Below are 22,147 nucleotides of genomic sequence, written 5' to 3'. Positions count from 1 at the left end.
TTCTTCGACATATGCCCGTAATTGAATTTGTTCAAAACAACACGTTTTTAACACACCTCCATGCCTAATGAAGGACTCATTTTGTGTTACTTGCTGCACATTCTGTGTTAAAAAAGTCTCTCTTTGCAACAAATACATTGTATGTTTGTAATACAAAGGTAGTAATTCTGACACACAATGCATAAAAAAGAAAAACACAAAAATAGTTACATGAAAAGCATGTTGGATATTAACACGTGCAAGGTCTGTTTTACAACTCAGAAGCGCACAGATATGCATCAACAAGAACAGAACACACAATTGTGTGTGTATGCTGGCATTGTGCAGAGTCATTGGTTTTCCTAAGCTTGCTCGAAGCCCAACAAATGCAGCGCTGTGATTGGCCAAAGCCCATTAGACACCTGCTTCCAGAGAAGCACATCAGACATCAGACATCTCCCCACCCCACGACACGCCCAATTCTCTCTCAATCTGCAGTAACAGGTTCTTCTGCCTGGGCATATGAGAGGGCTGCTGGTTACTCTCTCTCTCTGTCTCTCTCTCTCTGTTTCTCTCCTTCCCTCTCTCTCAATCTGCAGTAGTAGTAGCAGCAGCAGCAGCAGTAGCAGCAGTAACAGGAGTAGTAGTAGCAGCAGCAGTAGTAGTAGCAGTAGTAGCAGCAGCAGTAGTAGTAGCAGTAGCAGTAGTAGCAGCAGAGGTAGTAGCAGTAGCAGTAGTAGTAGTAGCAGCAGCAGTAGCAGTAGTAGCAGCAGTAGTAGCAGTAGTAGTAGTAGCAGTAGTAGCAGCAGCAGCAGCAGTAGAAGTAGTAGCAGCAGTAGCAGTAGCAGTAGTAGTAGTAGTAGCAGCAGTAACAGGCTCTTCTTCCTGGCAGTGCTGTCTGCAGTGCTTTGATGTACACGCCCCTTCTAGCAAGTATAACACAGCAGGAATAGGATATTTTATCTAAATTATTATTGACAACAATATGCAATATTTCAAATATACGATACCCTCTGATACCTATGATATTCATTGTAAATGTCTATAATACTACTGCATATGCAATGTTAAAATGAAAGACTTTAAGTTTTTTACCTCTAAAGGAAATGATATATGAATATATGCTGAAAGTTCTTACTTTATATCTCCATGGAATTGAATGTTACGTTTCATGTTTGTCATGTCATGTTTTATGTTTAGTTATTGTCTTGGTTATGTTATTGTCATGTCACGTATTATGTCAGTCTAGTATCACCACGTTTTTAGGTTTCATGTCATGTTGTGTTTAATGTTTAGTTATTGTTACGATTTAATTGTTAGTCTTGCCATGTCATGTTATATAGTTTATTGTCATTGTTTTGCAAACTTGTTATGTCACAATTTATGTTCCATGTTATGTCTTTCTGCAAACCTTACATTCCTGCTTTCTCTCTCTCCCTTTCTGTCACTCACACCCTAATTGTTTCAATTTCCCTTGTCTATTTACTAACCTACTAATGCTAGATCAGGATTGGGTAATACTAACATTCTAATCCTGTGTTCATGTTACCTTACGTTTCTTGTGCATGTCATTTACTAATTTACTAATGCTAGGGCAGGATAGGTTTATTACTAACGATTACTAATTACCTTGTTAACTTGTCAATCCTCCACACCTGATTTCCATTCTCTTGCTGCTCTCAAACTAATTGTCTACACCTGTCTACACCTGCATATAAGCTCTGTTTCATGTCAGGTCTGTGTGAAATTGTTTGCCTCCTGTCAGTGCAGTGCACTACCTGTTATAATCCAAGCCTGTTATTGACCATTGTTTGTTTATTTATTTCTGTTTTGTTGACCATCGCCTGCCTATACCACGATTTTGCCTGCTGTTTTTGTACTTTTGCCCTGCGGAGTAGACTTCGGTCTTGACTCTTGCGCCGTCATCGACCCTGAGCCTGCCTACCGCCCGCCTGCAATTCTGCCCCGCTGACAGCTTTCCTGGCGACCGGACTTCTTGCATGGTGTACCGATTATGATACTGCCTTCTCCCTCGGTACTGTGCTTTGGTTTTCTGGCTGGATATTACGTGTATGAACATTGCTTGTTTGACTACGCTCTCTGGATATTCCCCAAATAAAGCCCTGACAGGACTTTACTACACTACGGTTTCTGAGTCGTGCATTTTAGGTCCAAACCCCCCACACACCCATCTCATTGAATGTGATAAACTTGCTGAAGTACATGATTACATAGGGCCTACTCTCTCTCTCTTTGAAATTATATATTACTTTTTCTTTGATATTTTCTTTGACATATGCCCTCCATGCCTAGTGAAGGACTCATTTTGTGTTACTTGCAGCACAGTCTGTTAAAAAAGTATATCTTTGCAACACATACATAGTATGTTTGTAATACAAAAGGTGGCAATTCTGACACAATGCATTAAAAAAAAAAGTAGCTACACGAAAAGCATCTTGGATATTAGCACGTGTAAGGTCTGTTTTACAACTCAGAAGCACAAGAAGCATCAATAAGAACAGAAACATTTTGCAGATAGAAAATTGATTTCATTGGACACGTCTCTTACAATTTGTATTATTGGAGCTATTTTATGTCATTAACACAACAAGAGCTGCCTCCAATAACTAATCTGGATAGAGAAAGCAAGCAGTGGACTAATCTGGGTTAAGAGAGCAAGCAGTGGACTAATCTGGATTAAGAGAGCAGTTGACTAATCTGGATTTTAAAAAGTGGATTCATCTGGAATAGGCCGGTGAAGGCAGGGATCACAGTCCAGGGAATAAGTAGAACTTCTTGACCAAAGACGTTCTGTCTGTGACTGGCATCTGACATTTGGAACCGTCAAACTGATACCTAACCTGTTGGAGAAATAAACATGGGAGTGTCACATTAAACTGCAATAACAATTTCTCCACTGCAATTTAGCAGCTTCTATTAGATCAACACAAGTGCAAAGATCAGGGATGAAGGGTTAATCCCAAGAGGCTAATGTGCAGCCCCATTGCACATGAAATAAGAGCAGTAAATCTACCGTAATGAGCATTAAACAAACAGCAGCGTGTTCTTTAAACTGAGAGAATCAGACCTAAGGGCTAGTTTGGGCAGAGCTGGATTAGGGCTCCATCAGACAATGTGCTATTAATACTGGCCTTCCGGAACAGTTCCTCAATATGGTCCTTGTGGGCGTGTGTATTGATGGTCTCCACAAGCTTCTGGATTAAAATGGCTCCTTTGACAGGATCTCTGTAGGACATGGTGTCTGAGTGGAGACAATGCAGTCAGACCTTTTGATGATATTTATTTATAATATATAAATATATATATATATATATACGCACACATACAATTTATTATAGACAGTACACATTTATTTGGAGTTGTTTGTTACAAATTAAAAATGAGAAACAGTTGTGCAACATATAAAGGTCACCACTTTTGGGTTGAAATAACAATTATAATGAACCATATATTAAGCAGCTACTCAATAATGAGTATAAATCTTACACGTGACTCGTAGGTGTTCTGTCATATTCTACTATATGGCCAACATAATATTTCCCAGTTGATTTCTGGAGTGTTGGATCTGAGGCCTACATTTGGGGAACCCCCAGGGACTCAGGAGGAATGGGGCTGCCTGTAAGATGGACGCCTACCAGGGGTGTAGGCTATGAGACAGGCAAAATCTCTCTCCTTGAGTTCCTTCCACATGCCGTCATCCTCCAGAGATTTGGGCGCGGAAGCACTGTCACTCACTGTCCTGATTTCATCTAGAATAACACACATTTACACACACTTTGACCTAGAATAACACACATTTACACACACTTTCAGCAAGAATAACACACATTTACACACACTTTCAGCTAGAATAACACACATTTACACACACTTTCACCTAGAATAACACACATTTACACACACTTTACAATAATACATTTGAGCACACACTTTCCTCTAGAATAACACATTTACACACTTTCCTCTAGAATAACACATTCACACACACACACTTTCCTCTAGAATAACACATTCACACACACTTTCCTCTAGAATAACACATTCACACACACACACTTTCCTCTAGAATAACACATTCACACACACTTTCCTCTAGAGTAACACATTCACACACAGCATACCCCCTCTGCACGCCTGGATCACAATGACTTTGGGTTTGTTGCGCAGCCCAGCACAGTTCTTTGTGTTGAGGTGTTTGAAGATGTTGTCAATGAGGAAGAGGTTCTTTTTCTGGGGGTCTTCATCGTTATAGTGGATCCCGCAGATGGCATCCCGCTTTCCATGGGACATGATCACCACAAACGTGCTGTCCGACTCCAAATGGGCCTGATGCTGAGAGAACCCTTTGACAGCTTCATCGATGTCCTGCAAACACACAAATGCAGCTTACTGCACACATAACCAGGGACATCAGCGACTGCTTGCTACAGACCGTGACATCAGCCCGACTGAAGCCATACGCTTCTTAGTTCTATAAGTTCAGGAACGTGGACTTGACCCATTTCTTGTCCAAAAGGGATGTTCTCGATAAAGACACAGTTCCCACCCTTCCCCAGTGTAGTTCTCAGCCACATGTCCTGTATGTAGATGCACTGTGAAATATGAGTGAATTATCGAAGTCCATATGAGTCCAATAGGTACCATATATATGCTGTAAGAGTCGATTTCACAAGGATCCTTTAGCTATGTGTCTCCTGTGTGTATCTTGTCAGCCAGGCGGCGGTGTCTCTCCTGTGTGTACCTGGGCAGACAGATCCCTGTGTGTCTCCACAGTGTAGCCCAGCGCTTTGAGTAGTTTCTCCATGTTCTCTACATCTTTTTCGGCCCCGCGCCTCTCAGACAGGTGGTCAAACTTGACATTGTTGATGAGCAGAGCCATGCGCTTGCGCTGACCCTTCTCCTTCATGGGGTAAATCTGATGGAACAGGAAACCAGAACCGCCATTAAGTTAAACAAGAGCAACCTGCACATCATCACTACACTGTTCATCACGCTGTGCCATCACCTACACAAGATCATCATGGTGTAAAAATATATCTGAACCCTCAAAATCACCAGCTGGTGTTGTTTTTTATTGTTATTGTTGTTTTTTTATTACTATTATTATTATTACAGTAGACACCAGAGGTGTGAATCGTCATTCCAGGGTCACATGTATTTTTGGATTTATTGGAAATAACTACATCAATTACAACAATATTTTTTTATTGTCTATTGTCTGAACTGGCTAGTTAGCTCAACAAGCCAGGGTGACTGGTTCACATGCAGTCTCCGGGAATTGGGGTTTACGAACCCTGATGTACACAAGATAATAACAAAATAAAACGTTTGCACTGGATTTTTAAGGTGGTCTAAAAGGCTGAGCAGGATTCCCCAGCTGCGGCCAGTCCTGACGAAGTTCACCGGGCCAGTGTGCACTGGAGTGTAATGAACCTGCACCTCCTGCTGCACTGTAGTGTAATGAACCTGCACCTCCTCCTGCTGCACTGTGTGTAATGAACCTGCACCTCCTGCTGCACTGTAGTGTAATGAACCTGCACCTCCTGCTGCACTGCAGTGTAATGAACCTGCACCTCCTCCTGCTGCACTGTAGTGTAATGGACCTGCACCTCCTCCTGCTGCACTGTAGTGTAAGGAACCTGAACCTCCTGCTGCACTGTAGTGTAATGAACCTGCACCTCCTGCTGCACTGCAGTGTAATGAACCTGCACCTCCTCCTGCTGCACTGTAGTGTAATGGACCTGCACCACCTCCTGCTGCACTGTAGTGTAATGAACCTGCACCTCCTCCTGCTGCTATGCAGTGTAATGAACCTGCACCTCCTACTGCTGCACTGTAGTGTAATGAACCTGCACCTCCTCCTGCTGCACTGTAGTGTAATGAACCTGCACCTTCTGCTGCACTGTGTAATGAACCTGCACCTCCTCCTGCTGCACTGTAGTGTAATGAACCTGCACCTCCTGCTGCACTGTAGTGTAATGAACCTGCACCTCCTGCTGCTATGCCTGTAATGTACTCTTTCATCTCACTTAACTCTCATTCTTAACTTTATCATCCTTAAACAACATATTTTCTGTTCCTCTACTTAACTATATTGATGTCCTTGTACAAAAAGTCACTTTAAAGTCTTAAAGTGCAAAATATTAGTTGGAATCCAATCATATTAGTCATCATCTTACAACAAGAACATAATAATAATAATAATAATAATAATAATAATAAAAATACATTGCAATTCATTTTAATCCATCATGTTTGCAAGTTGTCTTTTCAAATTAGTATTTTTTTTTCAGTCGTCTAATCTGAATTGCCTTTAAGATCATGTTATGTTGAATCGATGATTAGGGATTAACTGAGATGCACGCCAGACGCAACACGGAGATCACCTGCTTCAGCGTGCACTCACCTGGCAGTGCAGGTGGCGAGACAGGGCCCAGGTTCAGGAGCTCACACAGGTCAGGGTCTCGTTCCTGCAGCCGGGAGATGAATTTCCCACTAGCCTTCGGGCCTCGCTTCCGCACTTTATCCAAGAGGCATCGCGCCTTATCTGCTGTGCTTTTGTTCTCCTCGATCACAGCGTCCTTTTCTCCGTCGTTCACAACCCTGTCCTGCAAAAGGTCATCCAGCAGCTGCAAGAGCACATGGCTCGATACTCTCTCCACCAACTCCCTCCTCGCATCGAATAGCAGTTTATCTGTTCAAGCGCGAAGAAACAGACATTGTATTGAATTCATTTAAGTTATCAATAACCAATTGCTAACTGGTCAATTGGTCAACTGGTCAAAATCTAAATTGAAAAAATTGAAAATCAAATTCAAAACATTGGTGCTTGCCTTCTAAGCAGTTAAGGGGTCTTCCCCAGCTTACCTACAAAAAATCATCAGACCCTACACCCCTGCCAGACAGCCTCCACAGGCCGCTTGGCACCTCCCCCTCTCCGAACCTCCACCTCACGCTCACGACTACTGTCTGTTCTGGCTCCATGGTGGTGGAATGAACTCCCCGTTGAGGTCAGAACTTATAGTGGCGTATTTCGTCTAAAAAACTGATGCTTCAAAATAGGCACTGTCCAAGCCGGAGCGGGGGTTTGACGCACAATCAAACAATCGTGGAGATCCGATTTCAAGTTGAAACAAAAAATGCATTTTATTCTGCTTAAACATTGAACAAAAATATTCTCCAAATTGACTTTTTACAATAAACAAAAATAGACTTTGCTTTGGCCTTTTTTGTGTGTTTCTTTCTTTGTATCCTTTCTTTTGTTTGTGTGGTCAAAAAACTATTCCGTCTCCCCGTCTCCCTAGGACTAACACAGGTGCCGCAAATTACTTGGCTGATTAAATAGATGCAGTTGCGGCTCCGGCCAAAAGGGGGAGGCTTACTATAGGTAGACAAATAATAATATCATATATAATATCAACTCATATCATTATGGCTCCAACATACCGGCCCCTAATTGTTAACATCATAGCAAAACAATTAATCAATCATAATTTAATGGAGCCAATAAATTAAACATAACACACATCATAATTCATGAATGTTCCAGAATGTTCAAAGTCCATATATGTTTAGGTTCTACGTGCATGTAGTTATGTGTAGGTGGAATACAGCAGTCCAGGGGTCAGAGGCGTGCAAGAGGGGGCAAGAGTTCAGGGGTCAGGGGCATGTTTTTTTTTTTTTTTTTCTTTACAGATGGAGCTGCTTGCCTTGACCTGTCTCCCTGTATCCAAGAGTGCCAGTTCCTTTTTAAAGTGCTGTCTCTGCTCTGCTGAATGATGGCCTTTTCTGCTTCGTCCATGTCCTCCACAGACAGGTTTTGTGCTCCACATGTAACTTTGAACTGGTCCATTTGTTCCTTTAAATACTTTAAAGTTGTCAGCTCTGATGCTGGATCAGTCTTTGTTAGAGATTTCTTGTTGTGACTTAGCAGTAGAAGGAGTCCTTTCAGTTTCAAAATCCAGGCAACAGCTTTCTGCAATCTGGTCCATGATGAGTAGTACTCAATTAGCTTGCTGGTTGGATTATATTCCTCTACGCTAGCACTGTTCACAGTGAAGTCTCTTCTTACCTCTGGATCCTCCGGAGGGATTTGTCCCAGTTTTTCTGGGATCTGTGGCCATTCGGTTTCCTTTCTCTTCAGGAATTCTGGACCTTTCAGCCATCTTGTGGATTTTAGGAAAGGTTCTACCTTTAACCCACGTGAAGCGTCGTCAGCCGGGTTATCTTTGGAGCTCACGTCTCCATTGTTTCTCTTGAGATAGGTCACGTATCACTGCAACTCTGTTGGCCACATAAGTATGGAATTTTTGTTTGGTTGAGGATGTATTTCAGCACGGATGTGCTGTCTGTCCAGAAAGTGGAGCTTTCAAGCTGTACCTGAAGCTCCCTTCTCAGCATCCTGTCCACCCTCACAGCTAGCGTTGCTGCTGCCATCTCCAGTCTGGGGATCGTCATCTGTTTGAGTGGAGCCACCCTAGATTTCCCCAGAATGAATGAAATGTGGACCTTTTCCATACTGAACCTGAGGTAGCGGACAGTGCCATAACCCAGCTCACTTGCATCACAGAAGTGATGCAGCTCTGATGTCTTGACCTGACTGAAGTTTTCAGGCTTCACACATCGATCAACTTGGAATTTGCACAGCTGATCTAACTCTGTAATCCATCCCTGCCATGGCTTGGATAATTTATCTGGGATGATTTCATCCCAACCACACTTTGCCTTGCAGAGCTCTTGGAGGATTTGCTTGGCCTTCAGGACGTATGGAGAAAGGAAACCCAATGGATCGTATATTGAGCTGACTGTGGAGAGGATTTCTCTTCTCGTATGAGGTCTGCTCTTGATAGTGACTCTGAAGGTAAATGTGTCACTTTCAATATTCCATTGGATCCCAAGTGCTCTTTCAAGAGGCAGCTTTTCTCTATCCAAGTCCAGTGCCTTTACTAGTGTTGCTTTGTGCTTATCAGGGAGGGATGCCAGGACCCTGCGGCTATTACTGACCCATTTGGTCAGTGTGAAGCCTCCCTGAGAGCATGCATCTCTGAGGTCCTCGGTGAGCCTAATGGCTTGTTCTACTGTGGCTACTGACTTGAGGCAATCATCCACATAGAAGTTGTGCTTGATTGTCTCCGTTACCTCCTCATCATACTTCCCACTGTTGTCATCTGCTGTCCGTTGTAAAGCGAAGTTAGCGATGCTCAGAGATGACACAGCGCCAAAGAGGTGTACCTTCATTCTGTAATGTTCCAGGTGTTTTTTGGTATCTCCACCTGGCCACCATAAGAATCTTAGAAAGTCCCTGTGGCTGTTATGGACATGTACTTGGTAAAACATTGCTTCAATGTCTCCCATAATGGCAATTCTTTCTTGGCGGAACCTGAGCAAGACACCAATGAGGGTGTTAGACAGGTCAGGGCCTTGGAGGAGTTCTCTATTGAGAGATGTGCCTTTGTACGATGATGTACAGTCAAACACTACTCTAAGCTTGGCCTTTTGCTTATGGTAAACACCATGATGAGGTATGTACCAGACCTGGCCATCGTTCCGGTGGAGTTGGTCTCGGGGCACTTTCTCTGCGTAACCTTTGCTGATTACATCCTCCATGAAGTCTTTATATTCTGCAGCATAGACCTCATCTTTCTTGAATTTCTTTACCAGGGTCATGGCTCGCTGCTCTGCCATTTTTTGGTTGTCTGGCATGACCACTTCTTTGTTGCGAAAAGGTAAGGGTAAGTGGTAGTGACCATTCTTGAGGATTACTGAGCTGGATGCAATCTGCATGAACTTTTGATCCTCACCTGACATTTCGCTTTTCTCCTCATACGCTCTCTCTGAGAAGTCCTGATTATATTGCCTGACTAGGAGTTCCCCCAGATCAGCAATCGATATTCGGTTGGCCGTCATTGTAGGAGGTCCAGACCCTACCATATCGGTGCAATAATTGAGTGGACCGTTGACCACCCATCCTAAAACTGTCTCCACCGCATATGGTCCATTCCCTTGGCTATTAATTATGCGCCAGGGTTCCATCGCCTTAGAAACGTTGATTCCTATCAGGAGTTCAACGTCTGCATCAATTTCCTTGAATTGGATCCCCTGTAGATAAGGCCACCTTTCCAGTTCAGTTTGAGTGAGTAAGTTTTCTTTTGAGACTGGGATCTTATCCTGGGTATAGACTTTTGGTAGGTCAAGGTATATGCTGCCATCCAGGCTGCCTACCTCTAGTCCAGTGACTTCATAGCTCCTGACAGGTCTCTTCTGCCCCATTGTTCGAAGGAGAATATTTGTTTTGCGTTGGCTAGCATTCAGCTGCTTCATTAGGTTCTCAGTGCAGAATGTTGCTGAGCTGCCAGGGTCGAGGAAAGCATAAGTTAACACAAACTTGTTTCCCTTGGCCACTTTGACTCTGACTGGCACAATAGCCAGTGCACAATCCTTACCAGCCCCAGTCACTTCCCCAGCTGAAACAAGAGCACAGCTGACTGATGTTTTCTTCAATTCCTTAGGACCCACCTCCTTTGGAGGTTCCTGGTTTGAAGTTTTCATTGTTTCAATATGTAATATAGTTGGGTGCCTCCTTTGACACTTTTGACATGTTAGCTTTCTTCTGCAGTCTTTGCTTAGATGACCCTTAGTTAAACATCCGAAGCAAAGGCCGTTCATCTTCACAAACTCCACCTTCTTCTCATGAGTATGTGCCTTGATCTGTTGGCAATCAGTTAGTGAATGGTTGCCCTGACAAAAGTTGCATGAGGCAGTACGAGCACCTGGGGTGTTGCCTTGTTGGTTTTGTTTGAATGACAGAGTAGTAGAGTTGTCATTAGTGTTGCCATCACCCACTATTGCCACTGTAGTGGCAAAGCTGCTCCCTCTATTCTTTGGCATTCTTGATTGCTGTTTAAGGTCAGCTATCCTGCTCTTTAAAACCACCCTTTTACTGGAGAGAGGATCTTGTATATCCCCAAACAGTGGGTCCAAAAGGATTCTAGCTTGTTTCTCCATGAATCCCACTAGGTGTTGGAATGTAGCCCTCGTATTGGTCCTCTCAAACGTGTCATAGGCTGCTGATCTCCATCTTTCACGTAGCTTGTAAGGAAGCTTAGATGCAATCAGCCTTAGATTGGAGGGCATATCAAGCTCCTCCATATAGTGCAAGTCGTGCATGGCATTACAGCATCCTCTCAGGTAGAGTGCATAAGCGTGCAGTGCCTTTCCATCCTCAGGTCTAATCACTGTCCAATTCAATGCCTTTTCCAAATAAGCACTTGTGACTTTGATCTCATCCCCAAAGTGCTCCTTTAATAGTCGTTGAGCTTTAGCATAGCCTCTGCTTGCTTCCATGTGTAGGCAGCTGCGGACCAAATCCCTGGGCTGGCCACAAGTATACTGCTCAAGAAAGTAGAGCCTGTCCTGACAGTTACTTGTCTTATCCTCAATTAAGTGTTCAAATGCTCGGATGAAAGATTGATAGGTCAGCGGATCACCGTCAAACACTGTGATCTCCCTAGTGGGGAGTAAGGCTATTTTTTGTTGTATGATGATAAGATCAACAATGTCACTCTGTCTTTGCATAACAGTGGTGATGTCATCATGGTTAGTAGCTGCATTGGTATTCTCATTAGATCTAGATGGATTGGACCCTGCTGGAGGTTGCTGACCGCTGCCTTGGCGATCAAAAACAACCCTTTGAAGTGGTATTTTTGGAAGAGCACCTAGTTGAATAAATTCAGCCACTGGCGGCTCTGATTCCACAAGCTCAGTGGTCTTTTCCTTGCTGGCTTCAAAATAAGAGTCCATGCCGTCTTTTTGGATTTGCTCATCCATCTCAAAACTCTGAAGGGCTTTTATTTTGGCGGCTGATGATGCTATATTGGTTTCCAGCTCCAACCTTTCCATTCTTGTTTTTAGTTGAACTTCTTCCAGTCTTAAGGCATGTTGGGTCTTTAAGGCCTCAGCACGGGCTAATAGAGCTGCCTGCTCTGCCACTGCTTTCCTGCATGCTGAAGAGACTGAGGAGGCTTTTGATCCTGTCTGGGATTTGTTGGATTTGTGTGACACATTAGAAATGCTGTCCTGAGGGGTGACATGTAATTGTGCAATTTGACCCTTTTTCCAGGTTTGTACTTCATTCAAAAAATATTTAAAAATAGTAATTCTGGGTTCATACCAGTCCACATTTTCCTTCTCCTGCCCCTCCTCTGATAAGAGCATTTGCACAGATTTATGTACATCATTAAATTCTTTTACAGCCTGTTTGAATGCTGCAAGGCCGTCATTTACTTTCTCCACATCTCCATCATCCACAAGAAAAGTTTTTAATTCATTCATCCTGCGTGTGCATACACTCAGTTTCCCCCTGCGAGTTGCAATGAGTGAAGTTAACATTTCCTCTGCCGCACCAGCGGCCCCAGTATTGTCAGTCATTTTTACTGTAATCACACTGTATAACGTGGTGCGTTGCTGACGGTGGCTTTTTTTAGTCCGCTCTATTGGCGCATTAAAACCGCCGTAGCAGTCCGTCTTTATAGTTATGACCGCGGTTGCAATCAGTCTTTACTTTACATAGTGTCTTTTAAACTCCTTAATTATTTGGTTCATCCAATATCTGCAATGCAACGTATTATTCACAGCACTGTGTTATTATTCCCGTTTCCACCGTCATCAAACATTCCATTCATAGCGCACGGGGCGCTTTCTTTTAATATGTTTGACCAAACCACTGCATCACGCAGATCAGCCCATTCATAATTTGTTGCAGTTACTCACGACCCGCGAATCCTTGTTTGGGGGCTGTCCTTTTGTCCGATGCAAACGGTATCTGGCTGTGTCCGTGGAGCTTTCGTCCGTCAATCCTTTGCGGAGAGTTTTTTGACTTGTTATAGTGGCGTATTTCGTCTAAAAAACTGATGCTTCAAAATAGCCACTGTCCAAGCCGGAGCGGGGGTTTGACGCACAATCAAACAATCGTGGAGATCCGATTTCAAGTTGAAACAAAAAATGCATTTTATTCTGCTTAAACATTGAACAAAAATATTCTCCAAATTGACTTTTTACAATAAACAAAAATAGACTTTGCTTTGGCCTTTTTTGTGTGTTTCTTTCTTTGTATCCTTTCTTTTGTTTGTGTGGTCAAAAAACTATTCCGTCTCCCCGTCTCCCTAGGACTAACACAGGTGCCGCAAATTACTTGGCTGATTAAATAGATGCAGTTGCGGCTCCGGCCAAAAGGGGGAGGCTTACTATAGGTAGACAAATAATAATATCATATATAATATCAACTCATATCATTATGGCTCCAACAGAACTGTAGAATCTCTCCCCACCTTCAAGCGCAAACTGAAGACGCACCTCTTCAAGCAGCACCTCTCCCCGTCCCTCCCTACCTCCCTGTGAACCTTAATTGTTGTCTTTGTGATTTACTTTGTGTTTCGGTATTTTTAGTTGGCTAGGTAAGCAGCAAGCTAACAAGGTCATACGAACTGACAGTTGGCTAATCTCTGACGGTTAGCTAACATTAGCTAGCTAGCATAACTACAAAAAGCAGAGATCTCTCCAGGCTTTGTTCTTTATGTTTTGGTCGTGATAGCCCTTTATGGTAAGATCATATGTGACCGGGTTGTCGGACACCGCAAGAACCAGCCTCTCCTCCTAGGGAGGACAACCGAAAAATGTATTTCCGGAATTCAACATGAATATTATGATTATTATCTCAGTTTAGCCTTAAATTAACGTGTGGTGGACAATAATTCTGCTTAGGTTGAATTTTAATGTGAAACTGTTTTTGTGGCTTTTAAGCGCTCATTTTACCAGCATTCCATCAATGTTAAATGCTGGACCCCGACGGCACCGAAAAACAGGCAGATTTCACTGCCATTCCATTCTTTACATTTATGGAGATCGAAAATGTTATGATCCAAGCCTGTTATTGACCATTGTTCATTTATTTCTGTTTTGTTGACCATCGCCTGCCTATACCACGATTTTGCCTGCTGTTTTTGTACTTTTGCCCCGCGGAGTAGACTTCGGTCTTGACTCTTGCGCCGTCATTGACCCCTGAGCCTGCCTACCGCCCGCCTGCAATTCTGCCCCGCTGACAGCTTTCCTGGCGACCGGACTTCTTGCATGGTGTACCGATTACGACACTGCCTTCTCCCTCGGTACTGTGCTTTGGTTTTCTGGCTGGATATTTACGTGTATGAACATTGCTTGTTTGACTACGCTCTCTGGATATTACCCAAATAAAGCCCTGACTTTACCCGGACTTTACTACACTACGGTTTCTGAGTCGTGCATTTTAGGTCCAAACCCCCCACACACCCATCTCATTGAATGTGATAAACTTGCTGAAGTACATGATTACATAGGGCCTACTCTCTCTCTCTTTGAAATTATATATTACTTTTTCTTTGATATTTTCTTTGACATATGCCCTCCATGCCTAGTGAAGGACTCATTTTGTGTTACTTGCAGCACAGTCTGTTAAAAAAGTATATCTTTGCAACACATACATAGTATGTTTGTAATACAAAAGGTGGCAATTCTGACACAATGCATTAAAAAAAAAAGTAGCTACACGAAAAGCATGTTGGATATTAGCATGTGTAAGGTCTGTTTTACAACTCAGAAGCACAAGAAGCATCAATAAGAACAGAAACATTTTGCAGATAGAAAATTGATTTCATTGGACACGTCTCTTACAATTTGTATTATTGGAGCTATTTTATGTCATTAACACAACAAGAGCTGCCTCCAATAACTAATCTGGATAGAGAAAGCAAGCAGTGGACTAATCTGGGTTAAGAGAGCAAGCAGTGGACTAATCTGGATTAAGAGAGCAGTTGACTAATCTGGATTTTAAAAAGTGGATTCATCTGGAATAGGCCGGTGAAGGCAGGGATCACAGTCCAGGGAATAAGTAGAACTTCTTGACCAAAGACGTTCTGTCTGTGACTGGCATCTGACATTTGGAACCGTCAAACTGATACCTAACCTGTTGGAGAAATAAACATGGGAGTGTCACATTAAACTGCAATAACAATTTCTCCACTGCAATTTAGCAGCTTCTATTAGATAAACACAAGTGCAAAGATCAGGGATGAAGGGTTAATCCCAAGAGGCTAATGTGCAGCCCCATTGCACATGAAATAAGAACAGCAAATCTACCGCAATGAGCATTAAACAAACAGCAGCATGTTCTTTAAACTGAGAGAATCAGACCTAAGGGCTAGTTTGGGCAGAGCTGGATTAGGGCTCCATCAGACAATGTGCTATTAATACTGGCCTTCCGGAACAGTTCCTCAATATGGTCCTTGTGGGCGTGTGTATTGATGGTCTCCACAAGCTTCTGGATTAAAATGGCTCCTTTCTCAGGATCTCTGTAGGCCATGGTGTCTGAGTGGAGACAATGCAGTCAGACCTTTTGATGATATTTATTTATAAAATAAATAAATATCAATTATTTAAATAACAATTATAATGAACCATATATTAAGCAGCTACTCAATAATGAGTATAAATCTTACACGTGACTCGTAGGTGTTCTGTCACATTCTACTATATGGCCAACATAATATTTCCCAGTTGATTTCTGGAGTGTTGGATCTGAGGCCTACATTTGGGGAACCCCCAGGGACTCAGGAGGAATGGGGCTGCCTGTAAGATGGACGCCTACCAGGGGTACAGGCCATGAGACAGGCAAAATCTCTCTCCTTGAGTTCCGTCCACATGCCGTCATCCTCCAGAGATTTGGGCGCGGAAGCACTGTCACTCACTGTCCCGATTTCATCTAGAATAACACACATTTACACACACTTTCAGCTAGAATAACACACATTTACACACACTTTCAGCTAGAATAACACACATTTACACACAATTTCAGCTAGAATAACACACATTTACACACAATTTCACCTAGAATAACACACATTTACACACACTTTCAGCTAGAATAACACACATTTACACACACTTTCAGCTAGAATAACACACATTTACACACACTTTCACCTAGAATAACACACATTTACACACACTTTACAATAATACATTTGAGCACACACTTTCCTCTAGAATAACACATTTACACACACTTTCCTCTAGAATAACACATTCACACACACTTTCCTCTAGAATAACACATTCACACACACACACTTTCCTCTAGAATAACACATTCACACACACACTTTCCTCTAGAATAACACATTCACACACACACACTTTCCTCTAGAATAACACATTCACACACACTTTCCTCTAGAATAACACATTCACACACAGCATACCCCCTCTGCACGCCTGGATCACAATGACTTTGGGTTTGTTGCGCAGCCCAGCACAGTTCTTTGTGTTGAGGTGTTTGAAGATGTTGTCAATGAGGAAGAGGTTCTTTTCCTGGGGGTCTTCATCGTTATAGTGAATCCCGCAGATGGCATCCCGCTTTCCATGGGACATGATCACCACAAACGTGCTGTCCGACTCCAAATGGGCCTGATGCTGAGAGAACCCTTTGACAGCCTCATCGATGTCCTGCAAACACACAAATGCAGCTTACTGCACACATAACCAGGGACATCAGCGACCGCTTGCTACAGACCATGACATCAGCCCAACTGAAGCCATACGCTTCTTAGTTCTATAAGTTCAGGAACGTGGACTTGACCCATTTCTTCTCCAAAAAGGATGTTCTCGATAAAGACACAGTTCCCACCCTTCCCCAGTGAAGTTCTCAGCCACATGTCCTGTATGTAGATGCACTGTGAAATATGAGTGAATTATCAAAGTCCATATGAGTCCAATAGGTACCATATATATATGCTGTAAGAGTCGATTTCACAAGGATCCTTTAGCTATGTGTCTCCTGTGTGTATCTTGTCAGCCAGGCGGCGGTGTCTCTCCTGTGTGTACCTGGGCAGACAGATCCCTGTGTGTCTCCACAGTGTAGTCCAGCTCTTTGAGTTGTTCCTCCATGTTTTCTACATCTTTTTCGGCCCCGCGCCTCTCAGACAGGTGGTCAAACTTGACATTGTTGATGAGCAGAGCCATGCGCTTGCGCTGACCCTTCTCCTTCATGGGGTAAATCTGATGGAACAGGAAACCAGAACCGCCGTTAAGTTAAACAAGAGCAACCTGCACATCATCACTACACTGTTCATCACGCTGTGCCATCACCTACACAAGATCATCATGGTGTAAAAATAAATCTGAACCCTCAAAATCACCAGCTGGTGTTGTTTATTATTATTATTATTATTATTATTACAGTAGACACCAGAGGTGTGAATCGTCATTCCAGGGTCACATGTATTTTTGGATTTATTGGAAATAACTACATCAATTACAACAATATTTTTTTTTCATAATCTGAAATTTTAACATTAACTTGCTCAACTTCCTCAGGTAAAATATTTTCTTGTGGTCTAATCTATGATTGAACTGGCTAGTTAGCTCAACAAGACTGGTTCACATGCAGTCTCTGGGAATTGGGGTTTACGAACCCTGATATACACAAGATCATAACAAAATAAAACGTTTGCACTGGATTTTTAAGGTGGTCTAAAAGGCTGAGCAGGATTCCCCAGCTGCGGCCAGTCCTGACGAAGTTCACTGGGCCAGTGAGCTCATACCTCAGCCCCCTCCTTCTCCAGCAGGGCCTTCTTGAACTGTGGGGTGCAGGGGATGAGCACTGCGCTAGGCTCCTGCTGAGATGGCGAGCAGGTCACCTCCTGCTGAGGGAGCGGGAGGGACAGCTCCGATGGGGCTGAAAACACACAGCAACACAGGCTTCAGCTACATACCAGAGCTACTCTCAGCAACCTGCACCTCCTCCTGCTGCACTGTGTGTAATGAACCTGCACCTCCTCCTGCTGCACTATAGTGTAATGAACCTGCACCTCCTGCTGCACTGTGTGTAATGAACCTGCACCTCCTCCTGCTGCACTGTGTAATGAACCTGCACCTCCTGCTGCACTGTAGTGTAATGAACCTGCACCTCCTGCTGAACTGTAGAGTAATTAACCTGCACCTCCTGCTGCACTGTAGAGTAACAAACCTGCACCTCCTGCTGCACTGTGCAATGAACCTGCATCTCCTCCTGCTGCACTGTAGTGTAATGAACCTGCACCTCCTGCTGCACTGTGTGTAATGAACCTGCACCTCCTGCTGCTGCACTGTAGTGTAATGAACCTGCACCTCCTCCTGCTGCACTGTAGTGTAATGAACCTGCACCTCCTCCTGCTGCACTGTTGTGTAATGAACCTGCACCTCCTGCTGCACTGTTGTGTAATGAACCTGCACCTCCTCCTGCTGCACTGTAGTGTAATGAACCTGCACCTCCTGCTGCACTGTAGTGTAATGAACCTGCACCTCCTGCTGCTATGCCTGTAATGTACTCTTTCATCTCACTTAACTCTCATTCTTAACTTTATCATCCTTAAACAACATATTTTCTGTTCCTCTACTTAACTATATTGATGTCCTTGTACAAAAAGTCACTTTAAAGTCTTAAAGTGCAAAATATTAGTTGGAATCCAGTCATACTAGTAATCATTTTACAACAAGAACATAATAATAATAATTATAATAATAATAATAATCATAATCATAATGATAATCATACATTGCAATTCATTTTAATCCATCATGTTTGCAAGTTGTCTTTTCAAATTTGTATTTTTTTCAGTTGGCTAATCTGAATTGCCTTTAAGATTATGTTGTTATGTTGAATCGATAATTCGGGATTAACTGAGATGCGCTTGCTGCACGTCAGACGCAACACGGAGATCACCTTCCTCAGCACGCACTCACATGGCGGTGCAGGTGGCGAGACCGGGCCCAGGTTCAGGAGCTCACACAGGTCAGGGTCTCGTTCCTGCAGCCGGGAGATGAATTTCCCACTAGCCTTCGGGCCTCGCTTTCGCACTTTATCCAAGAGGCATCGCGCCTTATCTGCTGTGCTTTTGTTCTCCTCGATCACAGCGTCCTTTTCTCCGTCGTTCAGAACCCTGTCCTGCAAAAGGTCATCCAGCAGCTGCAAGAGCACATGGCTCGATACTCTCTCCACCAACTCCTTCCTCGCATCGAATAGCAGTTTATCTGTTCAAGCGCGAAGAAACAGACATTGTATTCAATTCATTTAAGTTATCAATAACCCTAAATAAACATCTAAATCAAAATTTTAACTGTTCTTTTCGATACGACTTGCTCGCTATGTAAGACGTTGTTCAAAAAACAGGTACGATTGGCATAACCGGTTCCTTGGTTTTTATATTAGCTAATCCCTTCAGGAAATGTCCATTGTGACGCCATATGACACATTTATTAGTTTTCCTCCGAATTAGGTCTATATTCGTGCGAAAAAGGAGATAGCGACGGCACCATTTTTCAGGTTTTTGGGAATATAGCTACACAGGAACGTTACATTTATAGCCTATCGACACTGAAACTGAAAGTTGTAACTGAAAGTGAAAGCCGTAAGCCACACTGCAATTTTTCAACTAAAAATCGGTATTAAAACGAATAGGATTGAGGCCCGAGGCGTCATGATAATTATTCGCATGTCTACTAGTTATAATCCATTTCTGTAAAAAATAAAAGATTTCCACTTGGATTCTATGCAACAAGTTTTCTGTACGATCGAAACGTGACAATTGGCTGCGTAAAGGTTACGTTGAATATTTTCTTACCTGCCATTCCCTACAGTAGTCTATGTAGAAGAACTTGACTTCAATGGTCAATGGTGTATTTTACGAATTTGCAGTCCAAACTGCAAATTATATAAATTATATTTACGCAATGTAACAAATTCAGGAAAGTTCTGAGGTCTGTGCAACCCGCGAATTTAATATGATAGCTACTGCACATTTCAGGAAACTAGCGTCTTTAAGCTTTGATTGGCTCTGACTTCTGCGCTTGGTGGATGACATGGGAAAGTGCCATAATATGACATTACGTTACATTACATTAATGGCATTTGGCAGACGCTCTTATCCAGAGCGACGTACAACAAAGTGCATACCCATAACCAGGGATAAGTGTGCTGAAAGACCCTAGAGGGAAGTACAATTTCAACTGCTACCTGTACAACAAAGATAAGGACCAGGGCCTATTTGATTATTTTATTTTATTTTTTTAACAAACAAATTAACAAACAACAAAGCAAAAGTGACCAAACACTTAATTAGCCAAACAGTGCTTACCTAGCCAAACTAAAAATACTGATACACAAAAAAGTAAATCACAGAACAACAACGATTAAGGTTCACAGGGAGGTAGGGAGGGACGGGAAGAGGTGCTGCTTGAAGAGGTGCGTCTTCAGTTTGCGCTTGAAGGTGGGAAGAGATTCTAGTGCACTGTAGTTCTGACCTCAACGGGGAGTTTGTTCCACCTCCGTGGAGCCAGAACAGACAGTAGTCGTGAGCGTGAGGTGGAAGTTCGGAGAGGGGGAGGTGCCAAGCGGCCTGTGGAGGCTGAACGAAGAGGTCTGGCAGGGGTGTAGGGTCTGATGATTTTTTGTAGGTAAGCTGGGGAAGACCCCTTAACTGCTTGGAAGGCTAGCACCAATGTTTTTAATTTGATACAAGCCATGACAGGCAGCCAGTGGAGGGAAGTAAGCAGAGGGGTGATATGTGAGTATTTGGGAAGGTTGAAGACCAGACGAGCAGCTGCATTCTGAATAAGTTGGAGGGGTCTGATGGCAGATGCTGGGAGGCCAGCCAAGAGGGAATTGCAGTAGTCCAGGCGGGACAGAACCATCGCTTGGACCAGGAGCTGGGTCGAGAAAGTTGTATAGGAAGAACCTGCGTGACTGGGTCACCGCCACAATGTTCTCGGAGAGGGACAGTCTGCTGTCCATCACCACGCCGAGGTTCCTTGCATTGGGTGATGGCGGAATTGTGGTATCCCCGAGGGAAATGGAGAGATCCAGATGGGGAGAGGTATTAGCAGGGATGAATATCATTTCAGTCTTACCTGGGTTGAGATGGTGGTTGTCCATCCAGCTCTGGATGTCACTCAGGCAAGCAGAGATACGGGCTGAAACCTGTGTATCAGATGGTGGGAACGAGATGAAGAGTTGGGCGTCGTCCGCATAGCAGTGGTAGGATAGCCCATGTGCAGTGATCACAGGGCCAAGGGAACGAGTGTAAAGAGGAAAAAGAAGTGGACCTAGGACTGAGCCCTGGGGAACTCCTGTGGCAAGGGGCCAAGGTGTCGATACCGTACCAGCCCAGACAACCTGGAAGGAGCGACCAGAGAGGTAGGACTCAATCCAGTCCAGGGCTGTGCCACAGATGCCCGTTGCTGACAGGGCGGACAGGAGGATGGAGTGATCCACAGTGTTGAAGGCAGCAGAGAGATCTAGAAGAATGAGGACAGAGGAGAGGGAGGCTGCTCGTGTGGCATGGAGTGACTCACTGACGGAGAGGAGCGTGGCCTCTGTCGAGTGGCCCGATCTGAAGCCAGACTGATGGGGGTCTAGCAGGTTGTTGTTAGAAAAGAAAGAAGAAAGTTGAGTAGAAGCGGCTCATTCTATGGTTTTAGAAAGAAAAGGAAGAAGAGATACCGGGCGGTAGTTCTGGATGATGGAGGGATCCAGATTTGGCTTTTTTAGCAGCGGAGTGATGTGGGCCCTCTTGGAGGATGCTGGAAAACAGCCAGAAGACAGGGAGGAGTTGACAAGGGAGGTGACAAATGGGAGAATGTCAGGTGTGATAGTCTGGAGAAGAGAAGAGGGGATAAGGTCAAGGGCACAGGTTGTAGGGCGGTGAGAGAGCAGGAGTTGAGAAACATCAGAGTCTGCAAGGGGGGAGAAAGTGGAAAAGGAAGGGATGGGCCTAGAGGGGGGGAAGGGCACAGAGAGGGGGGCGGTGGTTGTAAAGGAACTGCGGATGTCTGTGACCTTCTCATCAAAAAAATCAGCAAAGTCATCAACAGCAAAGGAGGACTGAGGTGGAGGAGGCGGTGTGTTGAGGAGAGAGGAGAAAATAGAGAACAGTTTCTGGGGGTTAGAAGTGGAGTTCTGAGTTTCTGAGTTTGTGTTTGATAGTATTTTTTGATCGTATTTCGGACATTGGTCCGAAGCTTCAAAATGTTTTAGCGACATAATGAAGCACCATACACACTGGGCGTATTAGCTAGCTAGCAA

General features: G+C 43.6%; 2 protein-coding genes across 2 annotated transcripts; both read right to left on the bottom strand.

The window, feature by feature from the left end:
• Positions 1–2,506: 2,506 nt before the first annotated feature.
• LOC133108197 (caspase-1-like) lies at positions 2,507–9,684 on the bottom strand. The gene is made up of 9 exons (XM_061217646.1): positions 9,530–9,684; positions 9,092–9,199; positions 6,468–6,669; positions 6,407–6,436; positions 4,742–4,915; positions 4,122–4,365; positions 3,636–3,749; positions 3,132–3,241; positions 2,507–2,840 (listed from the first exon to the last, which is right to left on the bottom strand). The coding sequence occupies exons 1-9, from the start codon at positions 9,682–9,684 to the stop codon at positions 2,748–2,750; spliced, it is 1,230 nt and encodes a 409-aa protein (XP_061073630.1). The 3' UTR covers positions 2,507–2,747.
• Positions 9,685–14,658: 4,974 nt separating this feature from the next.
• Positions 14,659–19,898, bottom strand: LOC133108735 (caspase-1-like). The gene is made up of 8 exons (XM_061218442.1): positions 19,689–19,898; positions 18,811–19,098; positions 17,631–17,764; positions 16,912–17,085; positions 16,290–16,533; positions 15,674–15,787; positions 15,284–15,393; positions 14,659–14,992 (listed from the first exon to the last, which is right to left on the bottom strand). The coding sequence occupies exons 1-8, from the start codon at positions 19,693–19,695 to the stop codon at positions 14,900–14,902; spliced, it is 1,164 nt and encodes a 387-aa protein (XP_061074426.1). The 5' UTR covers positions 19,696–19,898; the 3' UTR covers positions 14,659–14,899.
• Positions 19,899–22,147: the final 2,249 nt, after the last annotated feature.

The sequence above is a fragment of the Conger conger genome, chromosome 13 (genome assembly GCF_963514075.1).
Source record: "Conger conger chromosome 13, fConCon1.1, whole genome shotgun sequence".
Taxonomy (NCBI): domain Eukaryota; kingdom Metazoa; phylum Chordata; class Actinopteri; order Anguilliformes; family Congridae; genus Conger; species Conger conger.
The sequence above is the reverse complement of the archived record's forward strand: the minus strand, read 5'-3'. Positions and strand labels throughout refer to the sequence as shown.